The sequence below is a fragment of the Nyctereutes procyonoides genome, unplaced genomic scaffold (assembly GCF_905146905.1).
Source record: "Nyctereutes procyonoides isolate TBG_1078 unplaced genomic scaffold, NYPRO_anot_genome, whole genome shotgun sequence".
Classification (NCBI taxonomy): Eukaryota; Metazoa; Chordata; class Mammalia; order Carnivora; family Canidae; genus Nyctereutes; species Nyctereutes procyonoides.
Genome location: NW_026575144.1, coordinates 14,675,412 through 14,695,530, shown reverse-complemented (window position 1 = coordinate 14,695,530; position 20,119 = coordinate 14,675,412). Strand labels below are relative to the sequence as shown.

Below are 20,119 nucleotides of genomic sequence, written 5' to 3'. Positions count from 1 at the left end.
GGCATGTGGGGAGGAGCAGTCACTGCCTTGATCTCTTGTTCTCTGGCATCTATTTAGTACAGTACCTTGATGTGGTAGTCCAATATCTGTAGAGTGACGAGATGTGTACATGAACAAATGCTAATAACTGACTTCAAGACTTTTTTTGAAATGACAGGGAAGTTTCCCTGAATGTTAATAATATATAAAAGACTCATCAATGAATTCATTCAGAAGGCCGTCAGCATTTAAAGAATGCCTAGTGAAATGCAGTTGCAGTTATGGAAAATGTTAACTAACTTCTTAAAGACTGAATTTAAAAAAAAAAAAAAGACTGAATTAGACCTTAACCTATTTCTAGCCTCTTCCTGACCTGTGGTGAGAGCACATGTCTTTTTTTTTTAAAGTCTATATATCAGCATCTTTATTTTTTTAAAGTTTTATTTATTTATGATAGTCACACAGAGAGAGAGAGAGGCAGAGACACAGGCAGAGGGAGAAGCAGGCTCCATGCACCGGGAGCCCGATGTGGGATTCGATCCCGGGTCTCCAGGATCGCGCCCTGTGCCAAAGGCAGGCGCTAAACCGCTGTGCCACCCAGGGATCCCGAGAGCACATGCCTTTAGGTCCCATTGTGTCATTCACTTTTCAGAGCTAATGAGCACATCCTTAAAACAAACCTGTTATATACTTACTTAGCTCATTTTTCATGTAAGCATATAACTATATTGTTAACTTGTTCTTAGTATACACAGTGGGCTGTCTTGGAGTTAAAATACTGAAAATTTATAGGCATCTTTATCAGCCTTTGGGAAGGCCTGCTTAACTTCACTTTAAAAAGTAGCTGAGGCGACTCCAGTTACATAAGTCCTCTCTTGGTAGTGATCAGTCATATATAGCCTCCAGACAGGTGTCTTCTTTAAGATGTTTACTTTTTTTTTTTTTAAGATTTTTTTTTTCTCTTAAAGATTTGAGAGTGAGTGAAAGCAAGAGAGATCACAGAAGAGGGAGAAACAGACTTGCTGCTGAGCATGGAGCTTGATAAGGGGTTCAATCCCAGGACCCTGGGATCATGACATGAGCCAAAGGCGATGCTTAACTGACTGAGCCACCCAGGCACCCCTACAATGTTTACTTTTTTTTTTTTTAATATTTTATTTATTTCTTCATGAGAGACACAGAGAGGCAGAGACACAGGCAGAGGGAGAAGCAGCCTCCATGTAGGGAGCCCGATGTAGGACTTGATCCTGGGACTCCAGGATCATATCCTGAGCTGAAGTCAGATCTTAACCGCTGAGCCACCCAGGCGTCCCAGTGTTTACTTTTTAGAGTGGGTAGTATTATGAAGAAAATTTTGTGCTTACACATATATTTAAATATAAATAATAAGTAGAACCTCATCTTTATCTGTTAAGATCGAGCTACTCTGATGTTGGTTCTGATACTGGCTCCCATTTTGGTTCCTGCTCTTCTCCTAGCCATACTGCATACCCTCTATTAAGGCTTGGGCTTTACCTCTGTTTCCACCCCAGCCTCCCAATTTCATATAGGCTTTCTATTTCTGACTAGAACTTGGTCCACAGCATCAGCCTAGGCATGGCCCCGCTTCTGTTTTCTTTTTTTTTTTTAATTAAGATTTTATTTATTCATGAAAGACACACAGAGGCAGAGACACAGGCAGAGGGAGAAGCAGGCTCCATGCAGGGAGCCTGATGTGGGACTTGATCTCGGGTCTCCAGGATCATGCCCTGGGCCAAAGGCAGGCACCAAACTGCTGAGCCACCCAGGGATCCCCCCGCTTCTGTTTTCAACACAAGCCTGTGCCAAAAACAGTGTGGGGAATTCAGAGAGCTGGAAAGATAGAGGATGTAAATTTAAAATTACTTGTGTGTATTCCCACATGTGTTTACCTGTTTACCCTGCAAACTAAAATTATTTCTTTAAGCTGAAACTTTTTTGGAAGGATTTAAGTAGTTGATATATACGTAACTATCTGTAAATATGCTTTTTTTTAGTTATAATAGTTTTACACTTTTTTTAAAGGTGGTTTGTCCTGATTGTAGTGATGAAATTGCTGTGAAAAAAGACAATATTCTTGTACGATCTTTCAAAGATGGCAAATTGTAAGTATAATTTGCTAGGGATGAAAAACATGTTATTTTTCCAAGTTAGTATGGTAAATGATAAATTAGTTATTTCTAATGACTTATGCTTTTATTTTTCACTATACAAAATGTTTCAAAGTATAATAATTTTTCACATGATCATTTAAATGGGGTTATAGTGTGTTTTCCTTGTTCATTTTTTTTTTTCTAAATTCCCAGAGTTTCTGGACTCCCACCATTAACCTAATTTTTCAATATTTGCCTGCATAGTAGCTGGTGATTTGTTGAGGCGAATTTAGGTGTATCTACCATATCTAATACTTGTTTTCTATGTTTATTGTTCTGGAATATTTAATTGGGCTCTGATAAGTTTAGTTTTGTCTCATGGTTATACTGATACCTATTGTATAACATTCGACTTCTCCAGTAGTCTGAGGGTTAAAATGGGTTATTATAAATGTATATTAAGTATTCAAGTGATTTTTCATATAGAACTTTTTTGGAACGGAGTTATGAATTGCTGTGGTTGTTTTTTTTCAAGAATTGTGCAATTAGAAAAGTCATATATTTTATACTTTACTCTGTATCTATACTTTAAAAAGATCATTACATTTTAAGATTGGTTTTGGGGTTTTCAGGTTCTGAAAAGTAATTTTTAAAAGCAATCTGTGAAATCTACTTTAATAAAACTGAGGTAATCAGAAATTTGAACACAAATTGAATACTGATCAATGATATTAAATTACTAATTTTTAAATGTTTGGTAATGATACTGGTTATGATTTTTAGAAAGAGTTTTAAAGCTTCATAATGAAGTATATCATAATATCTAGGATTTGCTTCAAAATAATCCATGAGGTGTGGGAGAAAGTAGGTAGGGATATAAATGAAATGGTGACTATGAGTTCATGATTATTGTAGTTGGGTGATGGATATGTGGTGGTTCATTGCCCTAGTCTATCTCCTATTATATGTATTAGAAATTTTTAAAATAAAAAGTTAAAACATAGATTGTCTTAAAAATGTACTTGGAATTGTTTTCAGGCTTTTGTAGATTGATTTGATATAAGCCAAATGCAGAAGAGCTGAATGACGCAGAACAATGATTCATTATTGTAAAATAGGACTATATATATATGTATATTGCATGTATTATATACAATAATATATATATGACATACACTGTCAACATGTTTTCACAGTTGTGAGGTATATATATATCACATACACTATCTTAACATGTTTTGACAATTGTGTATATACACTATCTTAACATGTTTTGACAGTTGTATGTATACATATACATACATACATACATACATACATATATATATATATATATATATATATGGTTGGGGAGTTCCATGAAAGACCTTAAATTATATATTAGAAGTTGTTTGCAAGGCTAGAATCCAGTTTAAAAACAATTATTAAAAGAACATTTATGTTATAAACAAGGACATTTTCTTCTAATCTTAAATTTAGTAATTTCTTGTGATTATCTTAAGACAATGGCAAATTCTTACTATTTGACTTTTTTTTATTGGATTGATCCTGCTATCCAAATATTTTCATTTATTATTCTTTTGGATTGCAGAATTGATATTTTCATTTTTGCATTTAGCCAGGGACTCTGACATTTGAGAATACCTTGTTTGTAAAAAAAGTCACTCAAAGGTGGAGTCATTCTTAGATGATTACATATTTTAACATCCTGCCTAGCATTTTATTTGGGAATTGCAACACTGTGTAGTCACCTTCATTGTAAATGTTTCCATATTTTCAAATCATTCTATGGTGTGTAATTGGACTCTTAATCTCTGTTGTGTTTTGTGGCTTTTTTTCCCCTTTAAAATAAAAAAAAATAATGTAGTACTTCAGTGCCCAGAAAGGATGTCCATGAAATTACTAGTGACACTACACCAAAGCCTGATGCTATATTAAAACAAGGTAAGGATAATCTTGAAATAATTTATGGTTAATTTAAAACTGCTGAAGTGTTTATGAAGATCAAACTTTCTTTTGCTCTTTAAAAAATACGTTTTTTTAAAGTTCTGTCTTTGACATTCTGTTTGGTTCTTGAAAATACACTTTTGTAAACCTGTGTGTCTTTTGCTATTTTAAGGTTTCTTTTCAGGGGCAGCAATCTTAAGAGGGAAAGAACTAGATCATCACCAATTACTTACTATAGCCTTGCTTTTGCCTACTAAATAGAATACTAGTTCTGAGGATGGTAGAACCAGGAATCAAAAGTAATCTTGATTTGGCATTAACAATAGTTATATTTTACTGAGGAATATACCATAATTGATTTCTTACTTGGTTTTTGGCATTGTAGACAACTTTATTTTCTTATTGCCCAAGCTCATCAATTCTAATAGTGTGCTATATAGACTGGTTAAAAATCACTAAGAATTTATTGCTTAGAGTTTATTTCCATGTATAGTAAAACGAAAATACCTGTGTCTTGCTAATTTTAGTTTAAGCTAATCATTAATATAATTTTAATTCAGTTTTTAGTAGGAATGAAGATAACGTATTTATAGTATATTTTCAGCTATTGTAAGTTCATTACATTGGCTCTGTGCTTGGTATATAATGCTGTTCAATAGCGATTTTTTGGATAAAAGATCAGAAATTTACCTGTCCTAAAGTTGTTTTGCTAGGCAGGTTTAATTTCTGTTTAAAAGAAGAAAACTACTCTTTTCCTTTGTATTTGTTTGAACCTAAGTCACTTTCCTATTGTAGCAGTTGGTCATCTATAAATTGGGTACCTGGTGCTTAGGACTGCTAGGTTTTAAATGAGTTGCTACAGTGTACAGTACCTGGCACACAGCAAACACATGGTAAATCTCAGTGATATTAGTACAGCAGTTTTAAATTTTTTTATCTTGTTTAATGTTACTAGACAAATCAGTTGTCTTAATTTCTCCAGTTCACATAGTTAATGGTCCTCTCTTCAGCCTTTGATCAGGCCCTTGAATTTCACAAAAGTAGAACTATTCCTGCTAACTGGAAGACTGAACTGAAGGAAGATAGCTCTAGCAGCGAGGCAGAGGAAGAAGAGGAGGAGGAAGATGATGAAAAAGAAAAGGAGGATAATAGCAGTGAAGAAGAGGTAAGGACAAATAGCTGATATCTTTTAAAATTCAGGCTAACAGTTGGGCTTCCTCTGTGAGTTAGAATCTAGCCCAAAGTCATCAATCACTTCAGTATTTTTAGTGTTAGAAATATTTCATAATAAAAATGTGCTTGTGTTGTCCATCATAACCATGTAGTTTTCTTGCTTACCTAAAATAGAAATATGGTCTTGTGAAATTAAAAATATTAAGTATAGTTATTTCAGCAACCTCAAAAATGTTTCTTAACCTTGCTGTGCTTTTGGTTTACCAGATAATAAGGGAAATACCCACCTAACAGAACAAAACACTGCTTTCAGATGCTTTTGGTCATCATGTGACCAGCCATCACCCCCTACAGTGTTTTCATCTGCACATTTTATTGAAATACCTATAGAAGTATAAAATATATTTTCCATCTAGTAGTATTAAAAGAATGATCAGCAAAAAAGGAGTATTAAAGATCTTAGATTCAGAGAATCTTTAATTATATATAACACAAATGGGTGGGTAGTTCTAATCAGATCATAAATAAAGCATCTATGAATTCATGTGGCTCAAGGAGATAAAATTTTAGATTTTACTGTATCTGGTACTTTAGGTCTAGCATTGATAAGTACTAACAAAAGGTGTCCATGATACTACTAGTGACATTGCAGCATTGTACTCTTTATGGTTTGTTGAATGACTTCCTAAAAGTTATTGATGAATGGTGCAAATGATGAAGGCTGTATATTTGACCATCAAGTGAATTGGATTGAATGATTTCAGGAAACTAAATAAGTTAATGTCAATATGTAATATTTTAGGTAAGTTATTGAATTCTGCCTTTTAACTGTAATAAGCAACTATTGATGAAATAGGATTGTTTTAGAATTTATGTTTTATGACAGTGATCTATGATGACAGTGTGTAGTGTAGTAGTTTCTTAGCTTCAGCCTTTCCCACTGCTGTTTAAAATTCAAAACTGAACAAGCAGTCCTTTGCTTAAAACCTCCCCAATAGCTTATTACCCTCAAAGTCAAGCTTCACTTAAAGAACCTTCTTTACATGGGATCCCTGGGCGGTGCAGCGGTTTGGCGCCTGCCTTTGGCCCAGGGCGCAATCCTGGAGACCCGGGATCGAATCCCACATCGGGCTTCTGGTGCATGGAGCCTGCTTCTCCCTCTGCCTGTGTCTCTGCCTCTCTCTCTCTCTGTGACTATCATAAATAAATAAAAATTAAAAAAAAAAAAAGAACCTTCTTTACAGTCTGGCCCCACCTTTTTATCCTTTCTCTTGGTATACCCTGCCACTTTGAACTTGATGCTGTAGCAATATTACATTACATACATTGTTTCTGCTCAACCTGTACACATACCAGTACCTCTGCCTACAGTGCCTTTCCTTTTCTCCCCCGCTTAACCTGGCAAACTCCTGTTCAATTTTCAAAACCCTACTAACATATCACCTCTGAAAAGGGAAACCTGTGAAGCATCACCTACCTCACCTGAAGAAACTCAGTCACTCCATTTTCTAGGCTAACCTAATACTGTTCCTTGTGCATGTTTTTGTAACTTATGCACACAACACACAAACACACTTGTCAGTTTTCTACCCTATCAGCTCTGTAAGGGTAAAGGACCCTGTGTTATTTGACAGATTGTCTGTCCTAATGTGTGACATGTAAATAAATGATGATCAATAAATATTAGTTACTAAAATTTTTGTTGCTTAGATTTGTGTTTTATAAAGCAAATCTGATTTCCAGTTTAAACATTTTCTTAAGTTAAATACAAATTTCACTGAAATATTTTTGTGACAGGAATACATTTGGAAGTTCACGAAAGTCAAATATATCAGGAGGCATTTAAGATAATATCTAGAAAGTAGGTTTCCTTAGATTTGTATCTAACCCAGCTTCTGTGGACCATGTTTAAATTGACCATGTTTAAATTAAGTGCAGACTTTTTTGGTAAACAAATTAATAATTGTAATTTATTTTTCTCTGCTCAGCCAGCAAATCTAAATGTTTATCAACATGAATTTTGTTTCTGGTTTTTAACTTGCCTTCCTTTGCTCTGCTAGATTTTAAAATAAAGGGGTAAAGAATGTCAAAAGAATGGCATTAGACACATGATTTTTAAAATTAAAATGATAGGTTTATTTAGAATATCAGTTGAAAAGTATGCTCTTAAGTTTTACCATCAAGGATACATTTGTTTCAGCCAGAGTAACTGTTAAGGCCTAGGTGTAAATTTTAATCACTTTCTCTGCAGTTACTCCTAATCATGTTCTCTAATGGCAGGCTCCATTGCTTATTTTTCTTTTATTTGACTCAGCACCTAGCATAGTGCCTACACTTACTGGTGCTCATTAAGTGGTTTGTTGAATGGATGATAGTCACTGAATTGATGAGTTCCTCCATCTCACCAACTACCCTGCTCCTTGCAGGTCGCTTCAGGACCAGCTCCCTACTGCCACAGCCCCTGGCCACAGCAGCAAGAAGCTAGTCCCTCCCTTGTAATTGATAAATCGGGGAACTATTTTATTACTTGAAGATTTCCCTAAGTCTGAATCTTCAGGTATTGTAGATCAAGTTTGTTCCCCACTTTACTGATTTTTATAAGCTTGAAGTGCTATACAGTGGGGCTGTACATAATGAAGGATACTTGTAGTTACAGCTAATGGGACCCACACTTGTATAATTCTGGAGGAGCAACAAGAAAGTCCGTTTTGATGTTAAACCCTGACCCAATATACTATAAGTAAGAGTAGGTCTTCTTGAGCCTGTGGCCCTGATTTAAAGAATAGATATCTGATATAGTAAAAAGCTCATGAATCATCTTGCTAGTCTCATTTTTTGTATGAGAATTTACATTTGGGATTGCCACTACTGAGATACCTTTTAGGGCATATTCCATTGGAAAGCATAAAAATGTCTAGACTTGCTTGATTTTGAAGCTTAGTGTTGAGAAATAATTTTTACTTGGTAAAAAGCCTCTGAAATATTTTAGTGAATATTAGTCTCTACTGTTGGTAGGAAATCTTATATTACTAAAATGCTTCATTGAGGAAAATAATATTCTCTTCTTCTATGACTAAAATTAGGAAGAAATAGAACCATTTCCAGAAGAAAGGGAGAACTTTCTTCAGCAGTTATACAAATTTATGGAGGATAGAGGTGAGTTTTTTTTTAATTCATGATTAATGTTGTAATGTATCACATAGATAATGAATACTTTAAGAATTCTGTCAAGCTTCGTGTCACTAGTAATCATGGCTCTCTTATTGATTGCCAGAGTCACCAGCACCTACCATAGTGCCTGTCCTATAGTGAATGGAATGAGGGCTTTGACAGTATTTTGATGGATATTATGGCCATGGATCCATGTGACCTGTATTCACTTCTGCCTATCTGGCTACCTATCCATGGGTCCCCAGAGAACTCTTAATACTAGGGAGTGGGAGCCGAATGGGAATCATATTACCAATTTATTTGCACCTACATAGGTGCTTCTAATAAAAAGCTTCCCTCTCCAGAATCACTGTTTGATAAACCTAGGGTGTGTGTGTGTGTGTGTGTGTGTGTGTGTGTGTGTGTTGTGTATGTGTACATGTGAGTGAGACGGGGGGGGAGGGGAAAGATGGGCCATAAGCCTTCTTATGACCTAGCCACACAGAACTAAGCAGAGAATTAAACCATTCAAAGAAAGTTAGACGTAGAGAATGCTGATAGACTCTCAAGTAAGCCTTGGCTTAGTTCTTTGAATCTGCCTAATGTTGTTAAAGAAATGCAAGAATTGAAGGAAAGAAGAATGGGTGCTAACCTTTAACTTACCCTAGTGACCTGGCACTATAGTACCTATGGCCCTGTTACTCTGTTGCTTATCTGCTATTCAGAGTATCATGTCTCCTTTCCTGGGAAGATACTAGAAAGAGAATAGGGAAAGGGAGAAAACTTTCTAGCTTGAGGGAGACCAAATGAATCTTACTTGGAAGTGTCACTACTCAGGGAATTCATTTTTTGGGGGGATGGCAATTAACATTTTTTAAATCCTCATTTGTATTGCTGGTAAGTAGAAGCTGGCTCTGTGTCTTTTGCTTTAGTAAGTGATAGTGGCTACTTATGATAGTAGTAATGTAGGTATTTTTTTATTGTTTGATATGAAATGTCTTTGCTTTCTGTATTATTTCTTTGTGTGAAAAGAGGCTTGGCCTAAGAAGGTGGTTTAGGTGGGTGGGTGGATTTCTTAGGCTTTTATATAAGATAAATAAAAACATAAAATAAATAAAAGCTGATATTAGAAAAAGTGGTAAAATATGAGTATGTCAGTCATAGGTTGTTTTGAAAAAGCTACAGTTATATCTCCATTCCATTATTTCCCCTACCACTTTCTAACGGTCTGGTAGTTTTAGTGTCCTTTCCTTGCATGTTCCACATTAGAAAGAAACAAAACTAGGGGAGCCTGGGTGGTTCAGTTGATTGAGTGTTCTACTCTTAGTTTTAACTCAGGTCATCTCATGGGTCATGAGATCAAGCCCGGTGTTAGGCTCCATGCTCAGCAGGGAGTGTGCTTGGAATTCTCTCTCTCTCTCTCTCTAACAAACAAGTAAATATCTATAGAGAGAAACAAAACTATATAGCTTACCTTGAAATCATTGTTTAGACTAGTAGCAAATTAATAGCATACAAAGAAAGTATCATGAGAATAATTCTTTGTGAAGCAGTTGCCTATCAATTACCTTAGCACTTTCTTCAGTTCTATCCAACTATCTTTCCTTGATTTAAAAAAAATTTTGTTTTGGGATACCTGGGTGGCTCAGTCGATTAAGTGTCTGTCTGCCTTTGTCTCAGGTCATGATCCCAGGGAACCCCCACATAGGGCTCCCTGCTCAGGAGGGAGTCTGCTGATTCTTCCAGTCCCCTTGCTTGTGTTCTCTTTCTCTCTGTCAAATAAATAAAAATAAAATCTTAAAAAAAAGTTTTTTGTTGTTGGTAGAATGAAATAATATAAGGTTTCAGAAATCTGGTATGAGAAATGTATTTAAATGAAATGGGCTTGGTTCGTCTGGGTGGCTCAGCGGTAAGCATCTGCCTTTAACTCAGGGCGTGATCCTGGAGTCCTGGGATCGAGTCCCAGATCAGGCTCCCTGCATGGAGCCTGCTTTTCCCTCTGTCTATGTCTCTGCCTCTCTGTGTTTGTCTCTCATGAGTAAATAAATAAAATCTTAATAAATAAATAAATAAATAAATAAATAAATGGGCTTACGTAGTAGACATCATGTTTTTGATTAACAAGGGACTTGTTTTCTTATATATACACACACTTTGCACCATATATATTTAATGGTAATATCTGAATCTTCTGTAATTTTAAATTAAAAATGTAGCATGATTATAATATATTTTGTATTTTCTTTTATAGGCACGCCTATTAACAAACGGCCTGTACTTGGATATCGAAATTTGAATCTCTTTAAATTATTCAGACTTGTACACAAACTTGGAGGATTTGATAATGTAAGTATTACAGTTAGAAATGAAACATTTTTTGTACGTTTTCTCATCTAAAAATTCCCTAAAATTGTACACTAATAAAAACTTTAGAAGGAAAAGAAAATGTAAAGCATAAGTTAGAAACATCTTCCTCAAACCAAATAAATTTATTAAAGATTTTTTTCAAATGAGCTTTCTGATTTACTGTGAAGTATGCCATATTTTCATAAACCACCTGTGTTTGAGTATTGGTAGAAGTTCTTCCTATGTTCCTTTTCCACTAGACTGTAAGGTCTTTAAGAGTTAATAGTCTTTATTATATCCTTAATCTCTTCCTTTGTATCTGAAACATACACACACATGCACACACATACATGTGCCTACACATATGTGTATATATAAAAACCTGCAGAGAAATCTCCATTGAACTGAAGAAATTATCTTAAGGCTGCCATGATGGTGGCCATGTATGGTGCCCATCCAGTTATGATTATTCTGGGGGGGAAATGTATTCTGTAGAACTGCTTTGATTTATTAAGCTTATAGGTTTTATGGGAGCTAATACATTACTTAAAGAATTTTATCTATATCTCTTCATTACAAGTTTTGATTTAGAAACCTGAATATTTTCTTTTGTACTTGCTAGGGTTAATTTAAAAATCAAATGTCCTAATACTTCAACATTTATAATTTTGAGATTAAAAGTTACTGTAAAATATTGTAAACCAAATTTTTTATTTAGAATTTATTAAGCTATTTTTTTTATTCCTTTGAGACCAGAACTAACATACATAAACATATATATGCTACACTAATCAAATTTTATTATAGGTCCACCTTTTAACTTGGGAGTTTTCATTTTACTTTGTCTGTTAGATTGAAAGTGGAGCTGTTTGGAAACAAGTCTACCAAGATCTTGGAATCCCTGTCTTAAATTCAGCTGCAGGATACAATGTTAAATGTGCTTATAAAAAGTAAGTTACTGTTCTTGATATACCTGTATTCACTACTTTACCTAGAAAGCAGGTTAGAATTTATAAGTGAGGCTGATTATTTCTTCTAAGAAGAAATCAGAATTTACTCGACTAGTCACTTTATAATAGCATTTTCTACAGTATATTCTACGAATACTAGATCTATGTGATACTGTATAGAGAAAGTTTTTGTGGCCAAGTAAATTTGGAAAGTACTGTGTAGAGCTTACAATGCCAAAGTGTGGGCAGCCTGGGTGGCTCAGCGGTTTAGCGCCACCTTCAGCTCAGGGCCTGATCCTGGAGACCCGGGATTGAGTCCCACGTCAGGCTCCCTGCATGGAGCCTGCTTCTCCCTCTGCCTGTGTGTCTCTGCCTCTCTGTCTCTCTCTTGGTCTCCCATGAATAAATAAATAAAATCTTTAAAAAAAAATGCCCTTAAAAAGTCAAGGGTTGAATCCTGGTTCTGCCAGTTATTAGCTTTTATGTCCATGGGACCATTTATTTATTCTCCTAAGCTTCTGTTTCCTTGTTTGTAAGGAATAATAATACTTGCCTCATTGAATTAAATGAAATTTCACGTGAAAAGGACTAGTGCTTGGCGTGGAAGAAGTGCCCCATTGATGCTAATACCTTTAATAACTACTATTGTTACAGTTACAATATTTAACATTCTGATTATCTTTTTACTTTTAGTGTAGTTTTTTTTCTTTTTTAAGATTTATTTATTTGAGAGAGAGCAAAGGGTGGGGGGATAGGCAGAGGGAGAGGAAGAGAGAATCTTAAGACTCTGAGCTGAGCATGGAGCCCAACATGGGGCTTGGTCTCATGACCCTGAGATCAAGACCTGAGCTGAAACCAAGAGTCTAATGCTTAATGGACTATACCACCAGGTGCCCCTAGTATAGTTTTTTTTTTTTTTTTTAATGATAGTCACACACAGAGAGAGAGAGAGAGAGAGAGGCAGAGACACAGGCAGAGGGAGAAGCAGGCTCCATGCACCGGGAGCCCGACGTGGGATTCGATCCTGGATCTCCAGGATCGCGCCCTGGGCCAAAGGCAGGCACCAAACCGCTGCGCCACCCAGGGATCCCCCTAGTATAGTTTTTTAAATGACTTTTTTTCTTTGAAAAATGTTTTGATTTGGATTAAAAAGATTGGGAAGAACTGAACTATAATAAATGAGAATATTAATGTGGCTCAGTATCTGAGAACTTAAATAAACACATTTTAAAAACCATAAGTCTATAGCAGTATTTTGAAATGTTTTCCCAAATGTAATTTCTCTTCATGTTTCCAGATACTTATATGGTTTTGAGGAGTACTGTAGGTCGGCCAATATTGAATTCCAGATGGCATTGCCAGAGAAAGTTGTTAACAAGCCATGTAAGGAGTGTGAAAATGTAAAAGAAATAAAAGTTAAGGAAGAAAATGAACCAGAAATCAAAGAAATAAAGATTGAAGATGAGGAAAATATAATCCCAAAAGAAGAAAAACCTACTGATGATGATATTGAAAGAAAGGAAAATATTAAGCCCTCTCTGGTAAATCAGATACTGTTAATAGTGCTATGCCTTCTTTGATACATTTTCTACATCATCTGTAAAGTTTTCATAGCTAATTTATCGTAAAATGTTATATTTTATTTTTTGTGTATTTTCTTTATTAAGTGCTACTTTTTAATTTAAAATTAGCTGTTAGCTATTTTTGCTTAGTGTTTTAGAAATTACAGGAGTTTCATAAAATAACTACTACCTTTCTCAAAGTTAGTATTGGTTGTTACCTCCTTTTGGTAACAATTAGATCATGGAATTACGTTGACATTTTATACTTTTTGTTGGTTTAGTTCTTCTTATCTTTTTCTAGGGAAGTAAAAAGAATTTATTAGAATCTATACCTACACAATCTGATCAGGAAAAAGAAGTTAACATGAAAAAAACAGAAGAAAATGAAAATCTGGAGGATAAAGATGAGGAGACAACTGGGATGGATGAATCCCTCAGCATAAAGGTAGAAGCTGAAGAAGAAAAAGCAAAATCTGGGTAAGAAATTTGTTTTTGGTTAAGATGCATTTTGGCTGAATGAATTCTTGTAATTTGCTCTTTGTGTGTGTATGTTTGAATCTAAATTTGACAAAATATAGGATTATTGAGTGGTTTGCATTTATTTTGTAAGTACCATTTGCCTCCTTCAGAGACCCTGCTAATGCAGATTTGTAGCAAAAGGTTTGATCCATTCTTCTTGCTCTCATCATGGAAATTTATGAAATTTTGAGCTAGAAAAAAAGGACTTCTTACTACATTAAGCTCTGCTGAATAACCAGATAATAGAAATTTGGGAAGATGGCTTTCTGTAATGTTTTGTAGATGGTATGTTGGTTCTAGATTTTAAGAGGTATATTAATTTCTTAAGCAAAAAGTAAAAATGGAAAAGTGCTAATAATTTCAAAAGGCCAAGATTGTTATATTGTGTTTAATGTGACAGTAGCAATTACTTGTTTTGGTTAGTTTGGAATGATGAACTTACTTATTTAGCAATGTAATTTATGCACTGCCACTGGATCCCTGGATTTTGTAGGTGAATTTTGGCATCTGGTCTTATTTCTGAGGTTTAGAAAACCTAAACATCTCCATTGTTAATGGTCCATTTAAATAAGTACAACCAAATGTTTTTGATCATTTTAGTATTTTTCTGAAATTTGGCCACAGCAAGCGGACAAGCAAGGGAAGGGAAGCAAAATATGCTTCCTGAATATAGTGAAAGATGTTTGTTTAGTATACTTGGTTAAATATCTTTTTGTACAAATGTGTGTATCAGATACTCCTAACTGCTAATTGGAGATTATTTCAGCTATTAAGAAACTTAGTAAGTACTTAGCTTTTTGCCTAAAATCTCTTGATCATTTTAGAGTCTTCTGAAATTTTGGATGCAGCATGCAGATAAACATGGAAGGAAAAACCTGGGTGTAGATGAATATAGTATGTTTTCTCATTATACTTGGTTGTAGTTTTTTTGTGCACATGTGCTTTTGAAGTACTCCTCGCTGCTGCTACTGGAGACCATTTCAACTCTTAAGAAACTTATTAAGATTCAGCTTTTTGCCTAAAAATCTGATTTTAAATCTGCATATATTTCTGGAATATTTACTGTGTAGGAGGCACTGTGACAAGCCTATTTTTCTTTTTGTTACTAATTAAATTTTCAAGTTGGTGTTTCAGCTTATTTTATAGTATAAACTATATATTATAGGTTTTAAAAAGTTCTTCAACTATATATACTCTTTAATTTACTACATATATTTATAAATGTATCATACCACAAACTGAAATCTTCCTGGTGTGACTGCCCTAATTTGGTAGATATTCTTTAGAATTATTATGTGTTGGGAATGTCCAAGATTGATTTCTGAATTTTATTAGGTAAGTGCAATAGAAAATTTTTACAGTTATAAAGAATCTTATGTATTTCTCTAGCATGTAAACTTTTTCTAAGAAATTAGCTACTACCAGGAACTTTCCATGTCCTTTTCTTGTAGTGCAGGTGTAGGAGATAAATAAGTTCAGATAAAATGCCAGGTTCAGTGCCTGGCCTATAGTAGTTATTAACAACTTATAGATTTAAAAAAAAACTTTTGTTTCATTGTAAGGAGTGTGTCATTAAACTGGGAAAATTTGATATTTCTTTGTGAATTCAGGTGAAAAATACTGATACATTTGGTTTCTCAGCGTATAGTTCTTTAAACAATAAACTTTAAACAGTTGTGTGTGTGTATATGCGGGTACACACATGGCATGCAGCGTGCGTGTGGATGTGATATAAATTTAATTTTTAAATTCTGTATGCTGGCTACATTTTATACTTTCAAAGGGTATTTTGTTCTGTGTTCTATCTGGCTTAGTGCATTTACCTCTGATTTTTGCCACTGATTTATTAGAGGAAGGAGTAGAATATTTTATTTGCCTGATAGTAATTGTGTTGTTTGCTTTTTTATACTTTAGTATATTACTTAAGTGCTTTTCATTTGGTTTGTGTCTGAGGTTGATATTCAATGTGAGAATTTTATTTTAAATGTTTTGCTTTATTTTTGCAGAGTATTAGGGTTTTATTCCAGATTAAAATAAAGATTGACCTGACTGCCACTTTAAAGTAGGGTTGTGCTTGCTATTATTGGCATTTATCAGTTGTGTTCAGTGCACTGTATAATGTACGACATACTTTTTAGAGTTTGTTTTTATTTTAAAAAATCTTAAGACGTTTTATTCTGTATCTCTTTTCTCTTATATGATTCTGAGGTACATGATAAATCTCTTTGGTGCATGATAAATTTCTAATTTTGTTGTGGCCATTAGAATACACTTCCTTTTCTCCCTGATACACAGAGATATAAGCTTATGATTTAAACAAGTAATACTCTTCCCCCCAAAATATCTTAAGCATTTATATATATATATATATATATTTTCTTACACATATATATAAATATGTATATATATAAACATTTATTTAAAAATGTTAATAATAATTTATCATCCAGAATACCTTTTTCTGGTAATTTCCTAGACATTTTAGCCTTACTAACAATTATTTCTTCATTATAGACATGTTAATGTATTTTTAATAATAGAGTTCCTATTTTTTGTCTCAGATTATATCTGATTTTGTTTAGGTCTAAATTTTTAAGTACCTAATCATTTGAATATAAATGAATCTTTAAAAATAGAAATAATTCTTGAGATTTTGTAGACTTTGTGATGTATTTCAGAGAAAACTAATGCATTTGTTACTTTTGTAAACTTAGACTTAATTTCACAAGGCTATTAGGCTTCCCTTCATCCCTTCTGCCTCACCATGTAGAGAAGGAAAGAGCTAGGAGAATAAAAAACCATTTTGGTGTTGCTAGTATTACTATAGATTATTTTTGTTGCTTACACAACTGCATAATTAGGAATGATAATAAAGTATGTTATTGCTAAGAAGTTTGCATATAAGAATATAAAACATTAACAGTAGAGAAAGCTTTTTATATAAATATTCATCAATTTTTAAAGCATACTTAGCTGTCTTGCGGTTCTGTTTTATGATCTTTGTCAGCTTTAAAGTGATGGATTCTTTTTGAGAGAAAAATTATAATAAGTATAGACACAGTTTTTATACTGTGCACAACAGATGAAAACTTAGAAGTAAATATAGTTGAATTTCATATTGAAGATTTTAAAAAATAATTCTAGTCTTTGGAAAGATTTATAATTTAAGATTTTCTCCAACTTGTTTAGTACAGATTTTTTACTAATATAGAATGAATGTAAATGCTCAGTTTTAAAAAGCGCAAAATATTGAGAATTTTGAAATAGTTGCAGTGCTGCTTGTAGAATGATTTGACTTTTAGTTTCATATTACTTGGATTTGGCCTCATAATACGTATTTCATTGTAACTTTAAAGTTGAGAGAATTGGTAGAAGACTTTTTTTTTCAAGGTAGTATAAGACTTTCAATAAATTTGCAGTAAAGAAGAAATTGTAGCTAAGTTTAGAATAGAAAAAAAAACTTGATGTGATAGTGAAGTTAGTCAAATATTACTGTGAAAGGTAAAATATCAGTTAGCATAACATTTAAAATTTTGGTTGGAACACCTTTGGAACTCAGTAAGACCAGCTGTTGGCTAGTAAAAGTTTTTGTTTTAAACATCCTGAGGATGGAAATATTTGAATAAAAGTAATCTTTAGTCTGAAAATGGCTATGAGGTGTAATAATTTTTGTTTTTGTCAACGCTTCTGTGTAAAACAGTTATAATAAACATGGAAAAGTTGTTATATAGTCGCCCTTACTAGTTTCTTACACAACTTCTATTCTTCTGGCTATTGGAAATTTTCTTTTAATGCATTTTCAATCTTCATTTTCTCTCAATGTATCTTTCTGTAACCATGGTCATCTTATACAGTTTTAGTTTTTACCATTACATTGAAACTCAGAATTTCATACACACAGAACCTGCTGTTCCCGGAGCAGTCACAGCCACAATTTTTATCATTTTATGTGGTTTGGAACTGAAAAGCTTATGAGGTGTCTTTTATTAACTGCAATTTTTTAAACCTTTCAAGAGATGAAACGAATAAAGAGGAAGATGAAGATGATGAAGAAGCAGAAGAGGAGGAGGAGGAGGAGGAAGAGGATGAAGAGGATGATGACAACAATGAGGAAGAGGAGTTTGAATGCTATCCACCAGGCATGAAAGTCCAAGTGCGGTATGGACGAGGGAAAAATCAAAAAATGTATGAAGCTAGTATTAAAGATTCTGATGTCGAAGGTGGAGAGGTCCTTTACTTGGTGCATTACTGCGGATGGAATGTGAGGTAACTTGAGTTTTAGCTAGTGATTACTACCTAAAAACACTTATAAAATAATTTTCTATTTTAAAATTGAATTAACAAATTACATTATCAGTATTCTAATTGAGGTCATAGTACCATATAAAAAAAATACGTAGATTTTAGCATGTAAATGCCTCGCGTAGTGACTTCCTACTTACTGTTTTTAATACTCAGAAGATACCCTTAGTGTTTAGAAAACTGAAATCCATACAGTTGCTTTTTATGTTATACATGTAGATCAACAGAGGCAATATTATTGGGGAAATGATAGAGCGTCTTGATGTCTACTAGGCTTCTTGCTCTTGCATTTTCAACTACATTGCCACAATAACCTCTTCTCTGTAATCTTAAGTCATATTTCTTTCCTTTAGTAGGCAGGGATTTTAGAGTTGCAGTTTCTTAATAAGCTTTAGCCATTTTAAGAGGCCTTTATTTTCTCATTAACAGCTCTTGTATTACAGCCTTGTTCAGAAGCCTCTGAAATTTGTCTGTTTGAAACAATATGTTGGAAGTCTAAGCAAGTCTGCTTGACTAAAATAGAGTGTACTTTCTGACTGCTGGTAATCCTAGGAATGAAAGGCAAGACTAAGATTTGGTTTTAGGTTGTGTTCAATGGCTTAAATTCTTTTCTTACACAAGTTTTCTTTGGCTTACCCAGAGAAATTTTGTATTTGAATTTTATCCAAAATTGGCAAGCTCATTTTAGGATCTAGTCACTTAGATGATCTTTTAAGAAAAAACAATTCATTTTGGAGTATTTGATATTATATTTGAAATACAGTCTATAATAGGTTTGTTGCCCTTGAAAAGTTCACCATAGGAATCTTAAGTGGTGGTTTCATGGTGTGCCTAGTGTCTTCAAGGAGGAATACAGTTCCCATGCTTTTTATTTAAATTGTATTCTGTGATTTGGAAAGGTATTAAGAAAACATCATCTCAAATTCTGTTTCTTAAGAAAACTGTATAGTCTCTGTTTCTTAAAAGTCTATTTTATGTCGTCCTATTGTGGCAATGGGAAGCTCTAGAAGCATGGCTAATCTTTCTTCTTTAGAGAAAAGTACAGCTCTCATCCATTCTGATGCTTGGAAGAAAATAACAATTTAAGTCAAAAGGAAACATTTAGAAGTTTTGTTTGGGACCCGTTCTTTATGATTTCTGACCAGCAGAGTTAACAAAGTTTTCAATTTTAAGAATACTGTTATCATAAGTGTTGTCCTGAAGCATAAGCTTTTCCAAATAATCAGTTTCAGCATCATGTGTAATTTATTTCTTTGTCTGTTGGCTCTTAGCTGCGGTGCATGATTTTTCTCACCTAAAGGGCTGGCTATTAATGATCATATTCAAAGGAAGATACTCCGATATATCTGCTATAAGAATATTTTGTCCAGTCTTTGATATTTAATCATTTTGATCTTACTAAGTGATCTTATTAATATAAATGTAGAGGGAGTTCCATTTATGCCTATAATGTAACTGTAAAAGTTGAACATGTTAGTTTAAAATTAGGAAGGAAAAAATTGAATCAGGAAAATTAATAATTACTGAGTAATGCCCACAGATAGATAAGCCACATCATCTTTTACCTCTCCTTTCAGTTCTTTAGTCCTACTCTGCTGGTTTATTTTCTAATGGCCTTTATTAAATACTTTAAATTTTGTGACAGAATTTACTGTTCTCCAACTTGAACCATTATCAGGGCTTGATTATTTTCTGTTATCTCATTAAACAGAAAAGAGGTTTAGTAGGTGGAAGAATTGAGACATTCATTAAATTATTCTGCAAGGAAGATAGAGCTTTCTGTTTGCTAAGAGAAGACTGACTAACCTCACCCTAGGAATACATGAATCTTCGAGAGTAGAGAGAGAATATCGATATTTTAGCTTTCAAACTGGTAGGGGGTTGGGTAGGATAAGGGGGAAGACTTTAAATTGAGGCCTTCAGGTTTTTAATAATATAGAAAAGCAAATGAGACCTAGTTCAACAAGACAAGCTTTATGTTACTGAGAAGGATGCCATCTACTTCTTACACCTCAAGCGTTTATATGGTCTGAACTTTCAAAAGAAGAAAACTGACCAACTTGATGAAGACCTGTAGAGT

At 33.9% G+C, this 20,119-nt stretch overlaps 1 protein-coding gene across 7 annotated transcripts in view; it reads left to right on the top strand.

Annotated features, from left to right (window-relative positions):
* ARID4B (AT-rich interaction domain 4B) overlaps positions 1–20,119 on the top strand; it is a 147,781-nt gene that overhangs the window by 89,621 nt on the left and 38,041 nt on the right. For 5 of the 7 annotated variants that reach the window (XM_055308831.1, XM_055308830.1, XM_055308834.1 and 2 more), the window contains exons 9-17: positions 2,023–2,102; positions 3,958–4,034; positions 5,048–5,202; positions 8,294–8,366; positions 10,612–10,706; positions 11,559–11,656; positions 12,954–13,197; positions 13,520–13,695; positions 17,752–18,003. In XM_055308831.1, the coding sequence (XP_055164806.1) occupies positions 2,023–2,102; positions 3,958–4,034; positions 5,048–5,202; positions 8,294–8,366; positions 10,612–10,706; positions 11,559–11,656; positions 12,954–13,197; positions 13,520–13,695; positions 17,752–18,003 (1,250 nt within the window). The remainder of the gene's footprint in view (positions 1–2,022; positions 2,103–3,957; positions 4,035–5,047; positions 5,203–8,293; positions 8,367–10,611; positions 10,707–11,558; positions 11,657–12,953; positions 13,198–13,519; positions 13,696–17,751; positions 18,004–20,119) is intronic. The other 2 variants (XM_055308832.1, XM_055308833.1) reach the window with 2 other exon arrangements.